General features: G+C 63.6%; 1 protein-coding gene across 1 annotated transcript; it reads right to left on the reverse strand.

Moving 5' to 3' along the window:
• Positions 1-21: 21 nt before the first annotated feature.
• On the reverse strand, positions 22-6,296 carry PEX10 (peroxisomal biogenesis factor 10). Its single transcript, XM_032639705.1, has 6 exons — positions 6,086-6,296; positions 5,057-5,137; positions 4,260-4,666; positions 2,849-3,024; positions 2,627-2,759; positions 22-1,772 (listed from the first exon to the last, which is right to left on the reverse strand). Exons 1-6 carry the CDS (start codon positions 6,195-6,197, stop codon positions 1,704-1,706), a joined length of 978 nt encoding a protein of 325 aa, XP_032495596.1. The 5' UTR covers positions 6,198-6,296; the 3' UTR covers positions 22-1,703.
• Between the last annotated feature and the right edge of the window lie 17,354 nt (positions 6,297-23,650).

Genomic DNA, 23,650 nt, shown 5'->3' on the forward strand with positions numbered 1-23,650 from the left:
GCTGCTGAGGCCGCGGCCCAGACACCGGGGGTCTGTTCCCACTCCCTGCTGCAAGCGCCGTTTCCATCTGTGTGCGGGTTTCAGACTTCGAGTGTTTACCGCCTGGCTTTTCTTTTGCCAGGTTTTGCATAGCTGAAATTGAACTCCTCTTGCTTTTAAGAGGCCGTATGAAGACCATTTGTGTACCCGATCCTGAATTTTAACTTCATGTGTAAATGATGTCCAAATCGGTACTTTTATTACCACATTGTGGCACCTGAGGTGTTCAAACTCTAGACTTTTTTTTGTTTTGTTTTTCATACTGTTTTCCTGGTAAATGCACAGGGAAATACGGGAAATTGCAGGCACTTGGTGAGTGTAAGTAAGGGGTTTTGGGAACCGTGGAGCCTCCCCTGGGGCTCCTGCCTGTCCGGAGCAGGGCCCACGGTCACGGCCTGCCTCTGGGGCTGACCTCTGCTCACCGAGGAGTCGCTGTTCCTGCATCACCGCTCCCACAGAGTCACATGGAGGGAGAAGCGGCCTGCAGGGGCCCCTTCCACACGGGCTTCCGTTCATCTCACGGCGCTAACACACCAGCACTTCTGTGGAATTGCTGTTGTAAGGATGCCTACGGCAAAGTCCTGTCTCTGCACAGCTTAGGTAGATGTAAAAACCTGAAAATAACAAAAAAGGTGGCAGGAAGTGTGTTGGACACAGCAGTGAGCCGGTGTAGGCGAGCTGGCCCACCACCAGCTTTGGAGACGGGTGGCCTCAGTGGGTCAGGCTGGCTGGGGCCCGCCAGGCGCTCCAAGCAGGAGGAGACGGCTCGTGTTCAGAGGCCAGGACACACACTTCCATTTTATTTTTAAAATTTATTATTTTTGGCTGCATTGGGTTGGGTCTTTGTTGCTGAGTGCGGGCTTTCTCTAGCTGCGGGGAGCAGGGATTGCTCTTCGGTGCGGTGCGCGGGCTTCTCATTGCAGTGGCTTCTCTTGTTGCGGAGCACGGGCTCTAGGCGCGCAGGCTCAGTAGTGGTGGCTCGCGGGCTCTAGAGCGCAGGCTCAGTAGTGGTGGCGCACAGGCTTAGTTGCTTCGCGGCATGTGGGATCTTCCCGGACCAGGGCTTGAACCCATGTGCCCTGCATTGGCAGGCGGATTCTTAATCACTGCGCCACCAGGGAAACCCTCCATTTTCTAAAACGGGAAACAAACTTGACATTTATTCGAAGGCATCTGCCAAATGTGTTAGGGGGCAATCACCGCTCCTTTCTGGGAAGGGCTGTGCCCCCTCGCCCCAAGAGCCAGCTCCAGTGACGAGGGTTAAGGTTTGTGGGTCGTTTGGGCTGGAAGACTGACCACGCTGGGAAGGCAGGCTGCTGGTTCCCGGCCCTTGTTCAGTCCTGGCCCGTCTGGCCCTGCCCTCACTGTGTGCCTGGTATTGGATATAAACGACGGGTTTGGGGAAGGGAGGGAAGTTCTCTTTAAGTGCTGAGCTGTCTGGCTGGCAGCCCTGCAGGCCCTGCCCAACCTGCCCTGAAGCCATTTCACGGCCAGGTCCAGGTCCAGGTCCAGCGCCTGTCCTCCCCGGCGGCTGGCACGATATCTTATGTGAAAAAGAATAAAAGACTTGAGAGTTTCATGATTTCTGTGCAAGTACAGTCAACTTTGAGAATAAACTTCCTCCTGACATCAGGAAAGACTCCTGGGTTCCTCCCTCCGTCGGGTCAGCGGTAGTGCCGCAGGTAGACCAGCTTCTGGGGGAGGAACTTCTCCCTGCAGAGGGGACACTCCATCTGTGGGGGGAGGAGGAAGGTCAGGGGTTGTGACCCCTACAACCCCGGGGGTCCCTCCCCGACTGGCATCTCCAGTAAAACACGGATGTACGTGTATCTCCATTAGGACAGAAAAACATTTTTTTGAGATGATGCAGGCAGTCGGGGAGCAGAGCAGGGACGGTGACCAGCGAGGAGATGGCCAGGCCACGGGTAACTTGGGACAAGGGAGGGCGCTTGGCCGCGGAACGACCGTGGCTGACCTGAACCTCTCGGAGTTTCTGGGTGTGAGCTCACGGGTCCCCTGTCCCCACCCTCAGGGCCGGGTCCCTCCTGGCCCGGGAAGGTCAGCCCCTTGCCTGCCAGGCACGCTTGTGCCCCGGGGCCTCGCAGAACGGCCTGGACCCCACGGAGGAGGCTGCAGCCGCCGCGCCCTGCAGGCCCTGAGGAAGGCTCCTTGGGCAGCGTGTGGACAGGACATCCCAGTAACGAGGCGGCTTGACCTCAGGCCCCGAGGAGAGACGGGGCGGAGGTACACGGGGGCCCGGGACCGGCCCCTCCCTGAAGCCAGTGCAGGAGTAAGGTGGCAGAGCTCCCTGCTCTGGCCTCCTGGACCCCACACCCTGAGATCTCAAGGCCGAGCAGACGGCTCTCGCTCCGAGGGTTCCCAGGTGGGTGGCTGGGGCCTTCCTTTTGGGAGCAGAGCTGTCACAGCAGGCTTCCGGCCACCACAGCTCCCTGCCTCCATCCCAGCCAGGGGCTTTTAAAAACAGCCAGCCCCCCCCCCCCCCCCACTGAACAAGCGTGGCTGTGGAGGCAGGCAGCGGGCCCAGTGCAGCGGGGGTGGCCCGGGGGCCTACGCTCAGGACGCTCACCTTGGTGTCGGCCCAGTGGGTGATGCAGCCCCAGCAAAACAGGTGGCCGCAGGGCGTGGCCGTCGAGTACCTGCGCTCCTCCAGGCACAGGGTGCACAGCGAGGTTCTGGAAACTGCTCTCTCTGTGTAGCTCCTGGCAGGAGAGGGGGGACGATGGGACAGAACTGAGCCTGAGTTCCGTGTGGCGCTGGGTAGCCCCCGCCCCGGCACAGCCCTGCGCACCTGCGGTGGGACAGGCCACGCTGCGGCCTCCACTCCCTCTGGGCGCGCTGCCTCTGCCGGAAGCCGTAGAGCTGCAGGCCCGCGGCCAGTGCCAGGTGCAGCAGGGACACGAGCCCCAGCAGCCTGTAGCTGGCACGGGCCCGAGGGTCCTCTGCGAGCGGATGGCGGACACGGAGCTGTCAGGGACCCGGGGAGGGGGGGACAGTCACATGATCCGTTGGCGTGAGGCACTGAGTGGCCCAGGGGCCAGGCCTCCCCTGTGGGACGAAGCCAAGGCCTGCCCTCTGGCTGCGGGATGGGGCAGCAGCGCCTGGCAGGCTCTGCGCTGGGTGACAGCTGGGGGGCACAGCTGGACAGCTCAGGGCATCACCCCCGGCGGGAGCCCAGCATTGAGCGAGGACGGCCACGGACCTCGAAGCCTGCAGTCACTAGGCTGCAGGCAAGGTATCGCGGGGAGAGGGGGGACGACCAGGCCCCCAAGAACTGGGAAGCCTGAGCAGCGGCGCCCAGTGGGATGGGAGGGGCGCCAAGCGTGGCAGACCCGCTACTCAGCCCCGTGAGAGGAACAGAAGCTCCCGCTTCTAGCAAGGCACCAGACTACCCGGGTGATGTTCCGCAGCTGGGACTCCCGGCCACGTCCCCCAAGGGAAAGCTGCTTGCCCCCCGCTTCTGTCTCCTTCCCCCCGGGGAATGGGGACAGTCAGGTCAGCCAGGCTGGCCAGAGCCTGGAGCCCGAGGGGCAGGGCCCTGGTTGCCTGTGTAGGAAGAGCCCCGTGGCAGCCCCCAATGCCCTGACTGGGTCGAGCCCGTGTTTCCAGGCCCCTCTGTGGCAGCAGCTTAACAAACACCCTACCTAACAGGTAGAGCAAACGCGGTGAGGACTGGGGCTGGGCTCAGGAGAGGGGGTGCACGTGCCGGGACAGCACTGCCAAGGGAGCCTGGAGACCTCCGGGGAGGCAGGGGGCCCGAGGGAAGGCCTCCGGGTGAACCTGGGAGCAAGGGCATCAGCTGAGACTCAGGACGGTCAGAGTGCCTGCGGCGGACGGAGCCCAGGGGAGGCTAGTGGGCATGCTGGCGGCAACAGGGTCGCTGTAGGGTCACCATCAGGGTGTCCCTACACCTGACCCTCTTGTCAGGGTGGCCTGGAAGGGTGGGCACGGGGCCCAGGAGCCAGGGCCCCAGGCCTGCGCTCAGGGTACAGAGCGGGGCGGCCACATGTGCTGGCGGCAGGAAGACAGACTCGCCCTACCCTCAGAGTTTACGGAAACCAGACTTGCGCAGGTCTTTCAGCAAAACGGGACCTGACAAGACTCACGTTTCCAGTGGAGGATTTCAGCTCTGGCCCCGTGACTGTGCTCGGGGACGGAGGTCCCCTGCAGAAGAGCAGGCCCAGGGGGCACCTGTGACTTACGTAGGTGATGCCTGTGAACCTCTTGGCCAGGTGGTAGAAGGCGCCATGGATGTAGAACCAGGCGACGTGGAGACGCTGGAGGCACCCGAGACCCTGCCTGAACACCAACACAGCCCGCAGGAGCGTCCCCTGCTGCTGCTCCGTCAAGGCGGCCGTGCACCGGCGCATCCAGCGTCTTGTCCCCGACTGGCCACGGGCACCGGGGGCCAGGCTGCCCCGTGAGGGCCAGGCGCCGTCACCATCGGCCTGCAGCTCGTGCTCCAGGTGGAGCAGGGCCTTGTCCAGCAGGTAGGGCAGGACGGTGTGCAGCGCCACCAGTATCCCGCGGCGCAACCTCGAGGGCACTCGGCCCTGGGTCGAGTCCACCTGCAGGATGCTGACGTACTCCTCCCCGAGGGTCTGGTAGCCTGTGGGGAGAGGGACCGGTGAGAGAGACAGGCAGGGACCTGCCAGCGACTTCCGTACTGGGTCCCTACAATCCTCATAGCCCAGGCCCCGTGACCGGGCTCAGCGCTGGGACCCCTCTAGGGCCACGGGTTCAGCCACGGAGAAACGGTCCCAGACAGATGTGACAGGGGTACTGCAGAGCTTCCAGAGGCCCCAGCCTGGGCTCAGGGCCTGGCCTCCCACCTAGGGAAAGGGTTCGGGGTTCTCTCCTTCCCTGAGGCTGCATGCGGCCCAGCTCCGGGGGCACTGAGAAGCACCTCCAGAAACTTCTCACTCTGCTGACAGCCCCTCTCCTGTCCTCTGGGCTCGGCGTGTGTTGTGGGCCTTGAGATCCTGCCAGGGGCTGCTACCTGCCAGTGTAGTGAGGCCAAAGTAGGCGACATCCGACACCAGCTCAATCTCTCTCCTCCACTCCAGCCACTTCTTCGCACCTGAGAGGAGGAACCACGTCATTTCCGAGGGGTTGGGGCGAGGGTGGTGCAGCGTAAGGATTAGGAACAAGCCTCCTTCCTGCTGCCAAGGCCCAGCCCCGTCACCCTTCCACGCGGCTGATACTGTCCTAAACCACACTCTGTTCTCTCCCTGGCCTCCTGTGCTGTCCACTCTTCTCCATCTATACCTGCCTCGCCTGGGCCACCGAGTATCCTGAGAACTTACCAACCTGTAGCCACCTCCCCGTCCAGGACCCGCCTGGGCAACTGCTCTAGAGCCCAGAAGGGCCACAAGGACAGTGTAGTACAGTGACCAGGAGCTCAAGCCGAGACCACCCATCCAGCATCAAATCCCAGCTCCCCACACTGCTGGTTGTGACCTCAGGAAGTTACAAGATCTTTCTGGAATCCCCGCTTCCCTGTCTCTAAGGAGGGGACTAGCAACAGGTCCCACTCACAGGGATGTGTCGAGAATAAAATGAGTTAACGTTCTGAAGCACGGAGAACAGTGTCTGGCAGAGTAAGTGAATGTGTTAGCAAAACGAATACACGGGCCATTTGTTCTGATCCTGTCGTGTCCCTCTCCTGCTCAAAACCTGCCCATGGCTACCCGCCCGAGTCTACGGCCCAGCCTCGCTTCGGCTACTCCGAAGAGGAGCCCGCTGTCGTCTGGAATCCACCCCACGCTCTTGCCCCTCCACTGGGCTCCGACGCCGCTGCTCCACGGGAGACTCCCCGTGTCCCCAGAGCCGTGGACTCTTCCACGCCTGGTGCCCGGCCCCCACCCCCGCCCCCGGCAGCAGGGGGCAAAGCCCGGGGCGCTCGCTCCTTCCTTCGCCTCAGGTCTTGGGGGGGCGAGCAGGGCCTGGCCGAGCCTGCGGGGGGATGACCGGAGGGCCTGAGGCTCGTCGGCCCGCTTCGCGCCCCCACGGCCCCGCGGGGGCTCACCCGCGAGGCTGTGCAGGGTGCCGCCCGCCGCGCTCCGCAGCCCGCCGCGGTAGTAGTCGTCCTTCTGAGCCGCGCGGACTACCTCCGGGGGGCTGGCGGCCGCGGGGGCCATGGCCTAGGGTTGCGATCTCCCCGCGGAGACCGGGGAGATCGCGGTGACCGGGGAGATCGTGATGACCTGGGGCTGCGGTAAAGCGGATAGCCACGCCCACGCGGCGGCGCCTCCTGATGGCGCTGGGCTCGGCGTGCGGTGCAGACCTTGTGCGTCACAGATCTTGTGCGTCACGGCGCGCGCGCGTTCCGGGGCGGGGCCTGCTGCGGGGCGGGGCCTGCTGCGGAGCGGGGGCTGACGGGGGCCAGCGCGTGGTAGGGCCGTGGGTTCCGTGCGCGGTCCGTACGGGGCGAACACGGCCCGGATGAGGAGCGGGCGCAGGGCGGGAGGGGGCGGGTGCGCGGGGTGGGGGGTTGAGCGGCGCAGGGTGGCGAGCGGCCTCGGAGACAGCCCCCAGGTACTGCGAGAGGCATTGGAGCTAGAGGGGGCGTGCCGACGCCCGGTGGGGAGGCACTTGCCCGCCCCCTGGGGCCGGAAGTAAGGAGGGCGCTCGTCTCCCTCCCTGCAGTACCCTCTGCGGGGCGCTGGCACCTCGTGTGTTCTCATCCCCGCGACCCCCACTGCGGGCCCAGGAAAGGTGCTCTGCGGCCTGGGGCGGAGCAGGGAGCTCTGATTCTTGAACCGCGGTGTTTCTACTGGCGGCTGCCCAGGCCCCACAAGTGCAGACCCCTGACCCCTCCCAGCTGCTCTCAGAGAGGGGACCGAAGAGGGCCTGGGGAACTGGAAGGCCATGCACCTGAGGGGACGGAGCTAGGAGAGCCCGGCGCCCAGACACAGGCCACGGCTGGACTTGAGCTGCAGCCCAGGGCCGGGGGAGGGGCCTGGGGGGAGAGCAGTGGGAGGAGGCAGTAGGGGTGCCCTGAGGGCTGTGGGTCTGGAGCAGGTCATGGCATCTGTATCTGTGCCCAGTGAGGGGGTGCAGGGATACCCCAGACAGACCAGAGGGCCCTGTCCTGTGGGCACTAAGGGGAGCTGTGGGCCCAGCAGGAGAGAAAGAAGGCAAGTGGGCTGAGGGGGCGGGGGAGCCACGGGGCCCTCCTGACTTCGGCCGGGAGGGCGTGGGTTGAGACAGGCTGTAGCTCTTGGCCTCACTTTCTCCCATACCTGGGCGTCAGCTGTGGGTACGTGCACAGGCTGGCACAGCTCAGCGACACAGAACAGGCCTTGGGGACAGGCTCAGAGCTCGTTGGGCCTCCACCCAGGGGCAGGCAGGCACCTTTAGAGGGAAGGGGCAGGACCTGCGTGGTCCCGCAGTGCCTCCTGCTACCGAAGCCCCCGTGTCGCTTTGGAGCGGTGCCCCTGTCTGTGTACCCAGTTTCCTAGTCGCAGAGGCCACCTGTTGCTTTGGTTTGCAGCCAGGGGTGTGCCCTCGGGCGGGGGCCAGGTGGAGACCCTGAGGCCTCACAAGTTTCTGCCTAACTAACAGGCTGGCCCCTGAGACCCCCTGGCCTATGGCTTGCACAGATGGACGCAGCGTCCACCGGCACCAAGTCAGATCTGGAAGAGGTCTTGTCCCCTTCCTCAGGGTCACCGGCTGGCTCCTTAGGGAAGCCTGAGGGGTGGGGGCCTGCCCAGGGCACCTCCCCCCACTGGCTGGTCCCGGCTCCCTGCCCAGAAACTGCACCTTCCCAGTCTTCCTAACCAGCACAGCCGTACTGGGCACAGGGCAAGGCCAGAAGCAGTGTTACCGAGCGTCTGTTCTTGGGGATGTGCGGCCTGGGGTCCAGCTGGGTTCAGATCTCCCCGGTGTCCTCACTTGCCTCGGGGCTGGTTGGTCGGGGTTGCCGCTGGTGCCCCAGGGCCCCTACTGTGACTTGAGTTTGGGGTCAGAGCCCAGAATGGCCAGCAGATGGTGCTGTGGGCCCATCTGCTCCACCACGTTGCGGGTAGAATTATGGATTGGGGAGTGAATTTCACGCCAAAGAGTGAATCTGGATCAGAACCAAAGGAGAACAGAGTGATGACTCGCCGGGTGCAGAGATGGCCACACGGCCAGGGAGGGAGACGAGGTGGTTTCAGAGGGAAGGCGGGTGGGAGGGACAGACAGGAGTCCCTGCCTCATCAAGTCAGCTCTCCGGGTCCCCTGGCGGCCAGGCGAGCCCGAGCCTGTGTGCTGCCCGCTGTGTTCTGGGGCTCTGGGATTCGGATGGGCTGGAGGGACGAGGGCTCTTGCTGGAGGCCTCACCGTGTGACTTCTGTCCTGGCTCCTGGGGCAGGAAGGGGAAGAGCCGTGTGGACTTCGGGGAAGCGGCCACCCGCGCCGGGCAGAGGTATCTGACTGGGGTCCAGCCCCAGCGTGGGGCCCTGATGTCCACTGCTGTGTACAAACCGAGCGTGCTGAGCCAGGAACCTGCTGTGACCTCGGCTGTGTGACCTCATCCGCTGGTACCTCTCACACGCACTGTCTGACCTCCGGGCCTCAGTTTTCTGGTCTCCGGAACGGGGATGCCGATATTAAGCGTATACTCTGCGCGCGCCTGCACGCGCAGGCTGAGTCTAAGCTCGCTGCTCACCGCACAACAGGCCAATAATAGAGAGGGGAGTTGTTGGGACAAGGCGTAATGACTTTACTTGGAAAGCCAGCAGACCAAGGAGATGGTGGGCCCGTGCTCCAAAGAACCATTGTGCCTGAGTTGGACTAAAAGGGGAGGGAATAAAGTCAAACATTTCCTGGGTCGCGGCGGCCTCCGGAGGGGGTGTGTGAATTTCTTCCTCCCCTGCAGGTCATTCACACGTGGGCCTGGTCAGGATGTTTCCCGTGAGCTAAAACAAAGGTATTTTAGCTTAATGCTCCCTCCCCGGGAAGCAGGGTTCACGGAGATGGGCCGTTATGTAGACTTTACACTTACAGGCAGCATCCCTGTGGTGATTAGCTTACAGTAGAATACAAGCCTTCTTCTCGATGACATCACCACCAAACTCATTCACTTCCTCCCATTGTCAGATCGGTCCCTCCTCTGGGACGTTCATTGAGCCCGGCCTGGAGGGTGGGCATGGCCCTGCTGCTCCCCTCACTCTCCCAGCCCCGCCACTCATCTCCCACCCTCCCACAGCCCCACCCAGCTGACTGGTGGGCAAGCCAGTGGCCAGCTGGTCTGTGTCCCTTTCCGGGGAGGCCGGCTTCACCCAACACGGGCTTCTTGCTTGGGTGGCTGCTGTGCCGTCGAGCCTGGCTCAGGAACACCTGTCGGAAGAAGGAAGGAGGGGCAAGGTGGGTCAGCTCGAGGGCCCTGATTCTAGCCAAGGCAGTCTCACTGTGTGACCCCTCCCGCCCAGTCCCAGGGCTCAGGGTCATCCGAGGCCGGCCGGACACCGGGCTGGGTGCACCCCTGCCCTGGGACCGTGGGGTGGGGTGCTCCCAGGCAGAGCCTTTGCTGGACCTCGTGTATCCCCATCCTATAAGGAGGAGCGGGTGTTTCTCACTGTTGGAGAATGGCAGAGGGGCCACTGAGGCTGAGATGCCCACCCGGTGGTGGGGGTGGAGAGACACGGGTTGCTGGGCACCAGCCTTGCTACGGGCCTGCGTCCACGACTGGGCAGGCGCCTTCGGGGTGTGGAGCAGAGGTGGGTGCTGCTGCCCTCCGTGGGGCATAGGGGGTGGGCAGCTGCAGTTCCAGCCCCAGGCCTGGGGCCGGACTGGCCTGTTTCTCCCCTTCCCTGCAGCCAGCGCCTGGGCGGGTGGAGAGACTGGGGAAGAGCCCGCTGCTCCCCACTGACCTTTAGGGCGCAGCACTCCCTCGGGACAAACCTGGAGAACAGGCTCCTCCAGCTGGCGCTGGTCGCCGGCTGGGCGGTCTGGGAACACACCTCACCCCAGCAGGCAGCCGTGGAGCTGGCCCGGAGGTGCGTGGGGCGGGGGTGCAGTAGGCACAGGGTGGGCTCGGGCTGCCTGGGGTGGGAGGTGTTGTGGGCATAGGTGGGCGGCCCCCCAGAACCGAGCTGGGACTCCCACCAGCCCCTTGGGCAGAGGTCTCCCCCAGTGCAGGGGTGGGAAGGCCCTGCTGTGGGACCCGGAGCAGTGCCCTGCCAGGGGCTTGTTAGGTGGGGCAGGACAGGGGCTCCCTGGGGCTTGGGCTGGTCTTGGAAGTAATGTCAAGCAATTTCAGGACACAGGGGCTGGCCAGGGACTCTGCCGGTGGTGGCCAGGGCCTGTTGTCCCTGTGCTGGCCTGGGACAGGCAGGCACGATTCCTGGCCGAGCGGTGTGCTGGGACTCCAGGGCGGTGGGCCACTGTCAGAAGCTTCAAAGGGGGCAGGACAGGAATCTGGAGCCTGAGGGGACAAGGAGGGAAGGGCCACCATCCATGTGGCAGAGCTAAGAGTCAGAGCTCGAGAGAGGCCCTGCCTGGTCCAAAGCAGGCGCAGGGTGAATCCCAGGTCTGTCTGGTCCCACGTCTGGATCCCAACGTCTTTGCATGATGCCAGGGTGGGTGGGGGTGGCGTGAGTGCAATCATCATCTGGGGCTGAGCTGGTTGGTAACTGAGGCCTGGACACTAAGGGCCCAAGGAAGAGGTGATCTGGGAGGACTTCCTGGAGGAGGCGGCTTTGCACTGACAGGAGAGGGAGGGCTCTGTCCAGACCAGAGGCCATCCTCCCCACCTCCCCTGGGGCTGGAGGGAGGGGGGCGAAGCCAGGACCCTGTGGGGTGGGGCACCCAGAAGAGTGAGGATTTGTGGGCACCAGGCAAAGCCAGGGCGGCCTGAGAGAGGCCGCTGGCTGGGCAAGGGGTGCTGAGAGCGGCTGGCGCAGGTCACCCACACGCTCGCCTCACTCCAGCCCAAGGAAGGGCATCCACTCGGGGCTCTGCATGTGGACGGGCACAGGGAGGTCAGGCCTGCTTGGGGGCTCCTCGTGGAGGGGGCTGTGCTGGACGCTCCCTGGAGACGCCCTCCCCCCACGTCACTGTCCCCATGACGGCATCCTCCTGATGGGGGCGGCCACGGGGGCTGCCACCTCTGTGCTGGAGGTGTGACCTTGGGCAGGTCCTCACCTGCCAAATGGAGGATAGAGGGTCTTACATCCTGGGCCAGGGAGCCCCCGGGACCCACGCGTGTGTGGCGCGGGACGGCGGTGGGCCAGCCCGAGGCTCGCTGTGGCTCCTCTCACGGGTGGGCCCCGGGGGCTGAGCTGCTCGGGGTTTGCTGGGAGGTGGTGTGGGGGCCATGGGTGGTAGGGCCTCAGAGGTTTGCAAGCATCTCAGCAGCAGCACTGCTTGGTCTGTGGACTCGGGTGACAGTGACGAGAGTCCCCGAGGGCGTCTCCTGTCTGGCTCCCTTGTCTGTTCCCAGCGGGCGCCCTGGCGTGCGGCAGCGCTCAGGGTGTCTGTGTGGACCAAGCTCCGAGGCCAGAGCGAGTGGACAGGCCCCAGTGCGTGGCGGGCACCTATACACGGCTTGTGCTCGCAGGGAACCCGAGGCCACGGCCTGCCTTGCCGGCACCCCGCCGGCCAGGGCTGGAAGGAACCACCGTGCGCTGGCTTCCACCTGTGCATCCACGTGGTTCTGACTTTGGTTTTGGGGGGTTTGTCCTGATTTACAGCGACCAGTAGCTGCCAACGGCCAGTGGTTCTCACGGCCCCTCTGCCGCCTCGGGGTGTTTACTTTCAAAGTAGAAGAGCCGATGCTATCGAAAGCCCACAGCGTCCTCACTTCAGACGTGAGAGTCGGGAAGCAACCAGGGCCTGGGGGCTGCAAGCATGTAGCACGGGGGCTCCCCGAGGCAGAAGCGCAGGAGCCTGGCTTGGTGTGGCCCAGCGTGGCTTGGCGTGGCCCGGCGTGGCTTGGCGTGGCCCAGCGTGGCTTGGCGTGGCCCAGCGTGTGGCGTGGCGTGGCCCAGCGTGTGGCGTGGTGTGGCCCAGCGTGGCCTGGGGCTTCTCCCGCGAGGTGCTGTGTGGAGACAGTGGCTCCCGGTCTGTTGGAGGCCAGGGGTCGGGGTCCCCAGCAGGAGGCTCCGGATCCCCCACCCACCCCCCGCCCCGTCCCCAGAGGCCAGAGTTGAGTGGGGGCCCCAGGGCGCGTCTTTAGTTTTCTCCCCCTGGGTGTGGCAGCTCTGGCCGGTACCCTCACTGGGTGCCAAGTGTGACATCAGCATCCCCTGTGCTCCTCCTTCATCCAAACACCAGTCCCCCTCCCCGACCCCCACCACTGCTGCCCCTCCAGACACAAAACTTCTCAGAGGGGATGCTCCCTCCGGGTCCCCCTCCACTCTCCCCACCCTGGGATCCGCTCCTGTTGGGGGTCCCAGCAGCCCCCGTGCCAGGCCCCCCAGGCCGTGGTCCTCGCCTTCCTCCGAGAAGGGATCTGCAGCGGCCACCCCAGCTCGGGGCTGTTCCGGGGGTCTGTCCTCTCTGCCTGGCCTTGAGTTTCCCACTGAATTTCAAGAGACAACAGACATCCAGGGGAAAACGGAGGGGCGAGCAGGTACCGGCCTCTGGACGAGAGCGGTGGACACGGCTGGAGGCCGGCAGAGGGAGAGGCTGATGCCCACCCGGCAGTGGGGCATAGGGGCCGCAGCCGGCCTCCCCTGGGGGCGTGAGGACGGTGAGGGAGGAACAGGGTTGGGGGCCTGGCCGTGGAGATGGCAGAGCCGGGAGGAGCCCAGAAATGCTTCCCTCAGCTCCCTTGGGGAGGGAGGGGGCTTCTGTCTGAGGAAGCTGGACTGGGACTGGGGACTCCAAGCCAGCCCTGGGCCCCAGGGGCCAGACGGGCCCTTCTGGCTGCAGGGCCTTTGCACTTGCTGCCCCTTCTGCCTGGGGCGCCCCCCTCCCGCAGATGGCTCCCCCTCTGAGCCCCTTCGGGCCCTCCCCGACACTGGACCTTTGTGGTGAGCGAGACCTTCCTCCCTGCAGCCTGGGTACTACTGTGGGGTGAGGGTGGGTGCAAGGCCCCCCCAGCCGCCCCTGGAGCTCTGGTCAGGAGCTCTGTGTCCTTGGGTTAAGGACGCAGGGACGCAGGGACATGCCCTGTGCCTCCCTCCTCCCGGTCGCCTACCCCCAAGCCTTGACTTACCTCTTCCACTCAACAGACACCACCCCGCACAAGACTCAGGATTCCATTCGGGGCCGCGGGGAGCTGGCGTCTGATGGAGGTGGTCCAGGCAGGACCTCTGCTGTCCCTTTTGGGGCCCTTCCTCTGGCCCCGGGGGGCAGTTTGACCCACTTAACACCCTCCCCCACTGTGACGTGGAGACTGACCTCGCCACACTTTGCAGATTCTCGCGGAGCACGGAGGTTGGCAGTGATGCTCTCGTGGAGTGGGTGGGGCTCAGGCGGGACAGAGGGGCTGGAGCTGCCGGGAGGATGGGGGAGGGCTCCTGGGGCCCGTCTCTGTTCATGGGGTGGACCCCAGTGATTGCAGCCCGGCTCCTGTGGGGTGTGCTCCTGGCACAGGGGTGGGGAAAGCGCCCCCAAGGGCAGGGGTCCCAGAGCGTGAAGACACGGAAGGGTCTGTGCCCACCTGCCAGGCTGGCTCCTGCCGTCTCCTGTTGGGGAAGGGCTCTCTGTGCACCTGCTCTACGGGCCAGGAAACCAGAGCTCAGGGAGAATTTCTTGGCTACGAAGAGGCAGGCTTCACACCAAGCTCTGACCTGGAGACGCCCACTTCCACAGCAGTCTCTTCTGCAGGCCCCGGGTACAGAGGGCTCTGGGGACCCTCCTCTTCTCATCCCGGCCCTGCTCTTGACTGGCCGGCACGTGGTTGACTGATCGCGTTCACCCATCCCGCCCCTTCTTGGGATGCGCTCTGATGGGTGTTCAGTGCACACCTTTTGTTTTAGTTATTTTTCAGAATGCATACTGTGTTTTGTTGCACTCACCTTAAAAGTTTTTTTAATACAATTTTAAAGGGTGTACTCCATTTACAGTCATTACAAGATACTGACTCTATTCCCCGTGTTGTGCACTACATCCTTGTAGTCAGTCTTACCCCCAATAGTTTGTACCTCCCAATCCCCCATCCCCACATTACCCCTCCCCCCTCTGGTAACCGCTAGTTTGTTCTCTATATCCGTGTGTCTGCTTCTTTTTTCTTATATTCACTAGTTTGTTGTATTTTTTTAGATTCCACATATAAGTGATATCATATGGTATTTGTCTTTCTCTCTCTGACTTACTTCACTTAGTATGACAATCTCTAGGTCCATCCATGTAGCTGCAAACGGCATTACTTCATTCTTTGTTATGGCTGAGTAATATTCCATGTGTATATGTACCACATCTTTTTTATCTGTTCATCTGTTATGGACAAGATGGACACTCAGGTCACTTCCACATTTTGTGCTGCAATTATTTTTGATGTATATCAATGTTAGCGGTGCAAAGGTTTTGGTCTCTGGACCCCTTTCCACTCTGAACAATTGTTGGGGACCCCGAAGAGCTTTGTGTCCAGTGGAGAGAGAGCTGGCGAGAGCCGGCTGTGAGATCTCCAGTAATTCTGGGAGCTGGTTGTTAAACATAGCCATTATTAAAATCAAGTTTTATGTAAACCATGTAAGTTATATAAAAGCGCGAGCAATCAGTACTCAGCACTCAGCACTTCCTAATTATTCGCATCTTACTATATTATCCATGTTCTTGTCCAGATAGGGTTTGCGTCTGTTCCCTCTGAGGACTGGAAATCCCAGGGGATGGAATGTCGCCCATTTCTTCCCAACTCCGCGCTCTGTAATCTCACGGGCATAGCTTGAAATTGGCTGCGGTGGGTGTGCTTACACCACGGGCATCAGCAAACACCCTCCTCAGGGCTTTCCTCCCCCGAGAGGTGGTTGGTCAGCCTCGCCCAGCACACCCCTGGTTATGATCACCTGACAGGTACCACAGTAGAACGTAAAGGTGATCATTAAAAAAAAGTTATGGATGAGGCCTTACTAAAAATAACAATCAACTAATTACACATTAATAGAAATAACATTTAATGAAAATAACTGGTTTTTTCCAAACAAAAAATTCAGCGAGAAGAGTGACATTTTTTTACATTGTTGCAAATCTCTGTCGTGCTTGGGTAGAGAACACAGCATTCCATCTGTCCCAGTGCGTTGTGGTGAAGACTACGGGGAAATCTGCCGACTCAGGTAACGGTGCTCCGCCAAAGCTGAACCAATGAGGGCTTCTTTAAGGGAGCTGAGATGTGAAAGTTGCATCCCTAGCGACGCCATCAGGGGCTCTGTTACACTAACACCCATTGGTCTGCTTTTCGCTTGGAAAGGATCTTCACCTGTGAGTGATTTTGGATTATCCTGTCTCCGTCATCTGGGAAATACTGGTTTGCTGAGTTCGGTGGATTTTCCAGATGTTGACACGTTTCATTAGAGCACATAAACGCCACCGCTCTCATGAGAAAAAGCCTTCACTGCTCGGAAGCTGTCAGACTCACAGTGGTGGATTCAAGTTCTTCCAAATGCCGATGTTCACTTAAGCTGTGGCTTTGACCGTTGGAGACAGATCCTGTCATTTTATTTATTTTCTTTTGAAGTGGCGTGCTTACTTCACTTGTGTTTGAGGAAACTTCTGCCAGATGTCTGCACGCCCATACGGCGTAGCCAGTTTGCCAGCTGTTCTTTCGGGTAAGAAATGGTGTCTGTGGGCTGTGTCCGCGACCAGTTCGGGGGCGGCAGCTCTGTGCGTACTCGGGAGCCCTTCCCCGTGGTCTCGAACAGAATACTAGAAGGATGCGAACCCAGAGGTGGGGTTTAATCAAATTTGTCATTCTTACCGCTCTGTCGAGGGCGGGCTCAGGGACACGGCGTTTTCTTTGTTTAATCCTGAGCACGCAGCGATGCGGGAGGTGATGGGGCTGTGGTCCCTCAGCCTTGATCTGTGCAGAGTGTTACCCACTGTTGTGCAAACGTCAGCACGGGGAAGGAGAGTGGAATCATGAAAATAGTTCAGAACTCGTAGGCCCCCAAAGCTTTGGGGGACCCCTGGGGTTCTGTGGGCCACACTTCGGGAAGCAGTGCTCTTGGTCGTCTGCCCCCTTCTGATCTCTGCTTTCTTTGCTTGGCAGTGTGCTCTCAAGACGCATCTCTCTCCACGAGACACTCTTTCTTCCTCCTTCTAGTGCCGTGTTGTTCCAAGTGTGTGTCCCCAACCCTGGGGCCTCCAGCTCCCCGACCTGACAGGGCTGCCCTGGATATCCGCCCACCACCCCCCAATCCCTTGGGGCCCGGAGGGGTTCTTTCTCTGGAGCAGAGCGGCTGGGTCCCAGGCTGCACACACGTGCTCTGGCTGAGTGATCCCTGCTCTTACCCAGGACTTGCCCTCAACTAAAGCCCTTCCCTCCTGTCCCCGGGCAAGGGTCCTGCTCCATGAAGCCCCTGGACCCAGACGTGTGGCTGCATCACCCAGTCACTCCCGCCTGGCCTCACAGTCAGTCATGTGCGGCCTGGCGGGCCCTGGGTGACAGCCTCTGTGCTGAGCTCTGGCTGGCTTGACCCACTCGAGGGGGGAGGCCGGGCTTGTCGGGGTCCAGCCTCCATTCTCTGCGTCGTCATCTGCTAGGTCCAGGGTGCGGCACAGGGGAGGCTCTGGCAGCAGGTGGCTCCTGGTAGAGGGTCCAGCTCCAGACTCGCAGGCCACGGGGGAGCCCTGACCTGTCGCCCCGTCATCAGGGCTCCTCCACCTTGGACCCACTCTCAGCCTGGAGGCTGTGCTGAGGTGGCAGGGATGCGGGAATAAGCAGGCTGTGTGTGGTAGGGGGCTTCGGGGGAGGCTTTGGGCAGTGAGAGTCCCACCTGGGGAGGAGACTCCGCAGGCAGCTTTGGGGGAGCGGGGAGGGGGATGGGCAAGGCTGGGGTGGGGGCCCTGGGCAGCAGACGGGCCAGCCTTTTGATTCCGTGCCGTGTCAGCCCTCGGGGGCCTCGGGCCAGGTGTCCAGCCCGGGGTGGACACCAGGGGGCACCTGGGCAGAGGGCCTAGAAAGGCTGGATGTTAGGGGCCAGGCCCAGTGCAGCCACACCAGCTGGGCTGGGGTTGGTGGGTTGGGATCCTTCTCCAGCGCTGCCAGTGGAGGATGTGGCGGCCCCACTTCCAGGGCGCTGACACAGAAGGCGGGAGGCAACGGGGAGAGGGTGGCCGGAGGGGGGCTCGTGGTGGCCCCTGTGGCACTCTCACTGCAAGCCCGCTGCTCTGTGGAACATGGTGAGGGGGCACCGCAGGGTTGGGCTGGAAGCTGTAGCCAGTGTCCAGGCCGGGAGGCCGGGCCTGAGGGACACCTAGGCCCCCGCAGCGGGCGACGGCAGGGCGGGTGGGCGCTGTGGACTCACCAGGAACTGCTAGATGGCAGCCACTCCATCCCGGGGCCTCGAGGCTGGGCACTGGCCATTCTATGGAGGTGGACCTGCCCGTCTGGATGTGGGTGTCGCCCCCTGGGCGCTTGGGCTTGGCCGGGCCACCCTCCGGCCTATCCGGGCCTGTGCCGAGGGTCCTGATTAAATGGCCGGCTTCTGAGGGGCAGGAGTCCAGTAAACCTTTCGGCCCTGTCCCCCGCCGACCCGGCCTGGCTCTGAATGATGTCACCGTGACTGCTCACCCGTGGGCAGTAGCCAGTTCCCAGGCCTGACACTGGCATCTGGGCCAGGGTCTGAGCAGAGGCTGGAGGCCTGAGAGGGGCGGTGTCCCTCCTTAGCCCGGGGGTCAGCCTGTGAGAGGAGGAGGGGCCGAGCTGGGGACGGCCGGGCAGCCCCTCTGACCCTCAGCCCCTCCCCACGGGGGCCAGCGTGGCTGGAAGTGAGGAGTGCCGTCAGGGGCCCTGGCGTGGCTGGGGTGGGGGCTGGGCGGCGTGGGGCTCACGGGCGCCGGTGCTGCCGGGGCCTCAGCTCGCCAACCGCTGACCACACGGCCCTCCGTGGCCTCGCCTCTGCTCCTGGTGGGTGCTGTGGCCTACTTAGGCTTGACTGTGCCAGCCCAGCCTGAGCCCCACGCCCGGCCCTGCTCTGGCAGACATGTCCGGGCACAGCTCCTGGGCTCCCGCTGCCGCAGGAAGCGTGGGGCCTGCTTGGAAGCCTGGCAGTAGCTGGCTCAGCGGCCAGAGCTGGCGCCAGCCTCTTGGGCTGTGTGGCCAAGGGGCCGTGGTGGTCCAGCCACCTCGGGGGAGCCAGCGCAGGTGAGCCCAGGAACCGGGCGGTGGCCAGGGGGCGCCCAGCAGGGGAGTGGGCCTGTGGAGGGCTGTGCGGGCCCAGCCGGGCTTGGGTGGGCAAGCGGGGGATGCGTGGCATCGCCTCTGTGCTTGTGGGACGTGCAGGACCCCAGGGAACTCCTGGGGGAGCAGGGAGGGGGATGGGCAAGGCTGGGACGGGGCCCTGGCTGTCGGGCCCTGGGGAGTAGCCGGTTCCGGGTCTGCTGCTGATCTTGGGGGGCTGGGCCAGGTGGAGGGCTTGGGGGCTGAAGCCTGCCAGGGTGAAGGAAGGGCAGACCGCCACGGGGCCCTCCTTCCCGGGTGGCTGGAGAAGGGCCACGAGGTAGGGCGGCTCTGAGGGGCCCTTGGGAAGGGGTGTTGCCCGCCGCCCCCCCCTGTTTTTCCCACCTGGGCAGAGTGTGGCTCCGGGTGTCCCGATGTCCATCCGAGGGGCCAGGCCGCAGAAGCTCCAGAGCCCCGCAGCCAAGGCCTCCCGTGCTGGCCTCTGTGGTCTCTCTGTGGCCCCAGGGAGGAGGCCCAGAGGAGGGAGCGGGCACAGAGGAAGTCTCTAGAAGGAGCTGGCCTGGGGGAGCGAGGAGGGCATTGGTTGGGGAAGAGCTGGAAAGGTGCAGCAGGGGGTCCTGCGCAGAGGCCATGATGGGACTGAGCCTCTGTGGAGGCCACGCGGAGGCCGGGCGGGGCCTGGGCCCACTGTGGGGTGGGGGTGGGAGCCCAGCCAGACAGCCCCGGGGCCGATGGCTGCCTGGGATGCCAGCGTGGCCTCCACCCACTGCCCAGACCGAGTGGTGGCTGGAAGGGCCTGAGACTGCAGACCTGGGAGTGACAGTGCACTGGGACCTGAGGGCTGGAGAAAGGGCTGAGGGACCCACCTGAGCCTTGGGCTCCTCCTGTGGTCCGTGGGGCCCCAGGGTGGCCCAGGGCTGGCCAGTGCATCCAGCACCGTCACAACAGAGTGGGGGCTGGCCGCTCTCTGCAAAGTGACTCCTGTGTTGCCTTTGAAATTTATCAAGCTATGGAACCAGTCCCAGCACAGAGAAACAATCAACACATCGGGTGATGCAGCCATTGATAAGATCCCCCGCCCTCTGGCTGCACCGGCTCCTCCCCCAAAGCCTCAGGGTCCCGGGTGGGGTCGCCCTCCTGCCAGACTCCCTGCCACGCTGCCCTGCGCCCCACCTTGAAGGGCTGCTTGTCGGCGGACGGGGTGGGTAGTGGAGCTGGGCTGCAGTACAGCCTCCTCCTGCACTCCGGCCCAGCACTAACCTGGACGCTGGACAGGCCTCACTCACCAGCCCCGCTGCCCCTGCCTCTCTAGGAGTGATGAGCGGAGACCCAGCCTCCATCCCGGCGGGGGACGCTGGGGCCCTCGGGGCAGAGGGACCTCAGAGTAGCCTCTCCCTGCCTCCCTCGGACGGCCGGCCCCAGCTGGTAATCCAGGCCAGTCCCACCTCTCACCTGCTGCCCCAGTGCCGAGAGCCCTCGGCCCCTCCACGATGGTGCCCTCGCCCGAGGCCCTGATCTGGAGAGCAGACGGCCTTTCCTGAGCACGAACATTCTGCCTGTGGGTGAGTGAGGCCGCCGGGTAGACGGTGGTGCCCTTCTGGGCTCAGTTCCCCAGCGGGCGTGACGTCCTGGTCCCACCTGGGGTACAGGGGGCCCCGCCTGCTCCTCCAGGATGGGGGGCTGCCACGGCCTGCCGGGAGTGGGACGTCTCCCGGCACAAGGGGAGAGGCACAAGCAGACTCATTGGGAAGGCAGCGTGGGGGCTGCCAGCTCCCCCTGTGGCTCCGCCCGGCCTGCTCAGACCCGTGCGAGCCCTGTGCTGGCTCGGGGCCTCAGCCGGTCTCTTGGCTGCCTGTGGCGCCTCCAGGCCTCGGTGTCATGTGGCCTGTTGGCCACTTGTGGCCTCTGGAAGCGGGCTGTGTGGGTCGAGGAGCCCACTCTCTTTCTGTCAACTTTAAAAACCATGGGACTATAGTATCCAGACTGGAAAGTGCACAGACCTCAGGGGCGCAGCTAGGTGAGGTCACGTGCTCCACCCTCTAGATTGGGGAGGGGGACGTCCCACCTGCCCTGGGGCTGCGCCCCCGCCCCCAGCAACCCCTGGCTCACCGTGCTTCTCACGTCCAACACCCAACGTTTGTTAGCTGCATCTCGACTCCCAACTCTTGGAATCACACAGGTGCGCAGGCGGACCTGGCCAGGTGCGAGAGGCCCTGCCTGAGGGGAGGGTGGGTGCCTGGTGGTGCCCCGGTCCTCCCCGGGCAGCCCAGGCTCCACGTCCAGCCAGAGAGACCATGCCCACACTGCGTGGCAGATTTACACACCAGGCTGGGCCTGGGCCTGCGGGAGGTGGGCGGCTTATCCCCTCCCCGCCCAGGGCCCCTGGCTGCTTTCTGCCCCGAGAGTCTAGAGTGTTGGGCTGAGCTGGAGTTGAGGCCACCGCACTGTGTGCCTACCCACTACCGGCCCTGGGCCTGCCAGCCCTGACTCAGGAGCTGCAGGACGAGGTGGGAGCTCAGGACACCTGGGAGAGGGGATGGGTTGAGCTGGGGGGCAGCCCAGCACATCGGTGGGCGCAGACCTGTCTCTGGCATCGCGGCAGTGTTTCCTTCTCAGGTGTGTGGTTGGTCCGGGTGCCTGGGGATGGTCAGAAGGGGTCTGGGATCTCGCCCACCTGGAGTGGGAGACCCCGGGGGGTGCGAATTTCTGGCTGGTTTGCTGGGCCCTCTGCTGAGCAGCTGGTCCACCTTTGGCGGGGGGGGGCGGGGCGGGGTGGGGTGGGCGTTGTGGCACCTCCTTGGCGGACACAGCCGCTCGTGGGACCCTGACTCAGCTCTCCTGGGACGGTCCCGGGTGCGGGTCTGCGTGGCGGCCAGCCAGCACCAGGCTTGTGGGCATGATGACAGGTCTGCACCTCAGTGTGTGTGTGTGTGTGTGTGTGTGCGCGCACGTGCTCACGCACAGGAGGCCTGCTCTTCCTGGGTGGCCGAGGCCCCAGGAATGCGCGGTGACGGCGAGAGCGTGTGCGCGCCTGTGGGCGTTCGTGCTCCGGCCCCTGTGGGCCCCGAGCCGCAGGGACTTGCTCCTCCCACATTCCCCAGACGCTCCGGGACAGGACAGGTCTCTTCTGCCTGGGGTGGGGCTGGGGGGGGGGGTATCTGTTCCGAGGCGCTTAGTCCCCTGCCTGGGCTCGGGGGCCCTGCTTTTCAGCTCAGTCTGGAATGGACGCCAGAGGAAGGGGTAGTTGGAACGGGGGAGCGGAGGGGAGGGGAGGCTACTGGGCCGCTCCTCTGGGGCGTGCGGAGGGGCTATGATGTCGAGGAAAGGGGGCTCCACCCTCAAACTACCGACCCCTCCCCCCGCTGCCTCCCCTCTCTGAGCTCCCTGCCCCCCATGCCTGGCTTGCTGATACTGACGTCAGGCTAGGTCCTCTGCTGGGTGCGGGGCTGAGGGCAGGGCTGGGGCTGCCTGATCCGGCCCTGGAGTCCTTCCAGAAGGCTCCTGAGGCAGCCCCTGTGAGTAAGGGCGGTGTCCCAGCCACGAGGGCAGGGGAGGCCCTTGGGCCGGTGTGTGCTGGAGGCCGCCTGGGGATGGTTGGTCTCCTTGCGGCCAGGAGGCTGCTCCTTGCGTTGGACTGAAGAATGTCCGGGCTCCTCTGCGCCGCAGTGCCTGCCCTGGCTGAAGCCAGCTCTGTCCACAAGCGGCAGACCGGGCGGGGAGCTGGGGGGCCGCGGGTCAGAGCGGTGCCCGAGAGGCGTGGGCCCGGGGGCCGCTCTGGAGCCCTGGCTACATGGGTTCTGGGGCCGGGTGCGGGTGGCACCAGTGACATTACTCGGGGCTACTTGCGTCCACGGCGCCCACGATGGGGGCAAGCCCTGCTCCAGCCCAGGCAGTGAGTGTGGCTGGTGTTCCTGGGGCGCCGTGGCTCTCATCTCGGCCTTGGGCCCTTGGCGCAGAGCAGAGCCCGTGCACTCTGGAGAGAAGCCAGCTCCCGCTGGGCCTGGGTGGGTGGACAGTGTGGGGACCAGGCGCACGGCTGGGGCAGCAGGACGGCCACACCCCCACTGTGCCGTCTTCTCACCCGTTCTCCTGCGTCCCTGGTAATGGGGTTCATTTAGAGCTACTTAATCCCATTCAACAGGCCGAAGGATGGGAGAATGCAAATGAGCTGCCCTGAGGCTATGGATTTGGGGGTGACGTGGGAGGTGCCCGGGGCCTGGGTCTGGCCCCTCACCACACTGGGTCTTACAGCGCTGGGGCGCTGGACCGTGTGTCTGAGTCTGACTGAGTCCTTACTGGCCTGGGGCTGGAGCGGCTGGGCGGCTGTAGCCTCTGGGCCGTGAGGCTAGGGGAGGGGACTCGTGTAAGTCCACACGGCAGGAGTGCAAGCTCTGGGGGTTTCACAGTGTGTTCAGATCCGCTGCTTTCCCTGGGACTTCGGTCGGCTCTACGTTGGCCTCGCCTGTATTTCTTTCTTCCTGGCTGTGGAAGCACGACGACTTGCTCCGAGGAGATGTTTTGGAAAGTACAGAACACGGCACCTTCCTTGAGCCCTTGTGTGCGTGGGTTTCTAACTGCTCCAGGTTACCAACTGCGTCTCTCTGTCCCCGCCCCCTCCCCTCCACAAGCCCACAAGCCCAGCCCTGGGGGCTTAGACCTGCTCGGCCCCCTTCTAACCTTGGCGTCTTCTTCTGGAGCCTGCATTTGAATGGCCTCCTCACTCTGGTGGACGCGGCCCCTCGGGCATTGCCGAGCATCCAGGAACCTCAGGAGCGCTGGCTGTTGTGAGTCACGTGGCGGGGAAGACTCGTGCTCGCGTCCTGGTCTGTGCCTCTGGTTGTGTCCTGGGAAGCACGGCGGCCTTGGCATTTGACGTTCAACGAAGCTCTTTGAAGCTCCCGCCTTCATCTTCCTGGGCAGCCTTGGTGTCTGGTGCACTCGAGCCGGCCGCCCCCGCTGCTTTTCCAGAATCAGCCCCACCTGCTGAGAGGTCAGAGGCCTTTCCGGAGGAGGCAGGACACGTGGACTCACCTTCAGGGCAATCCGCGCCTGGGAAAAAGCGATCACGGCTTCCTGGACGATAGCAGCTTTGGGCTCCTTCATTCTCTGGACGCCCCTGGGGGCCTCTGGGCAGGGACGCGCTCCCCTTGCGGTCCTAAGGGGGTCCTAATCCCCACGAATACAGAATGCAGCCTGGTTTGGAAAAGCAAAACGAAGCCCTGCCTCTGAGTAGATAAAGTACAAGTTACTAAGTCCAAGTACTGTGAGTTCCTGTGCTTCCCTCGGGTGCTCTCTCACGGCCTATTAACTCTCAGTTCACAC

Source organism: Phocoena sinus, chromosome 1, assembly GCF_008692025.1.
Source record: "Phocoena sinus isolate mPhoSin1 chromosome 1, mPhoSin1.pri, whole genome shotgun sequence".
In the NCBI taxonomy this organism is placed as follows: domain Eukaryota; kingdom Metazoa; phylum Chordata; class Mammalia; order Artiodactyla; family Phocoenidae; genus Phocoena; species Phocoena sinus.

Bases quoted from the DNA above. Each gene is read 5' to 3' on its own strand.
- PEX10 (XM_032639705.1), bottom strand. From the start codon at position 6,197: ATGGCCCCCGCGGCCGCCAGCCCCCCGGAGGTAGTCCGCGCGGCTCAG. The intron at 3,025-4,259 runs GTAAGTCACAGG...GGTCCCTGACAG, and splicing joins GGTTCACAGGCATCACCTAC to CTCCGTGTCCGCCATCCGCT. The intron at 1,773-2,626 runs GTGAGCGTCCTG...CTCCCCCCACAG, and splicing joins CCCACTGGGCCGACACCAAG to ATGGAGTGTCCCCTCTGCAG.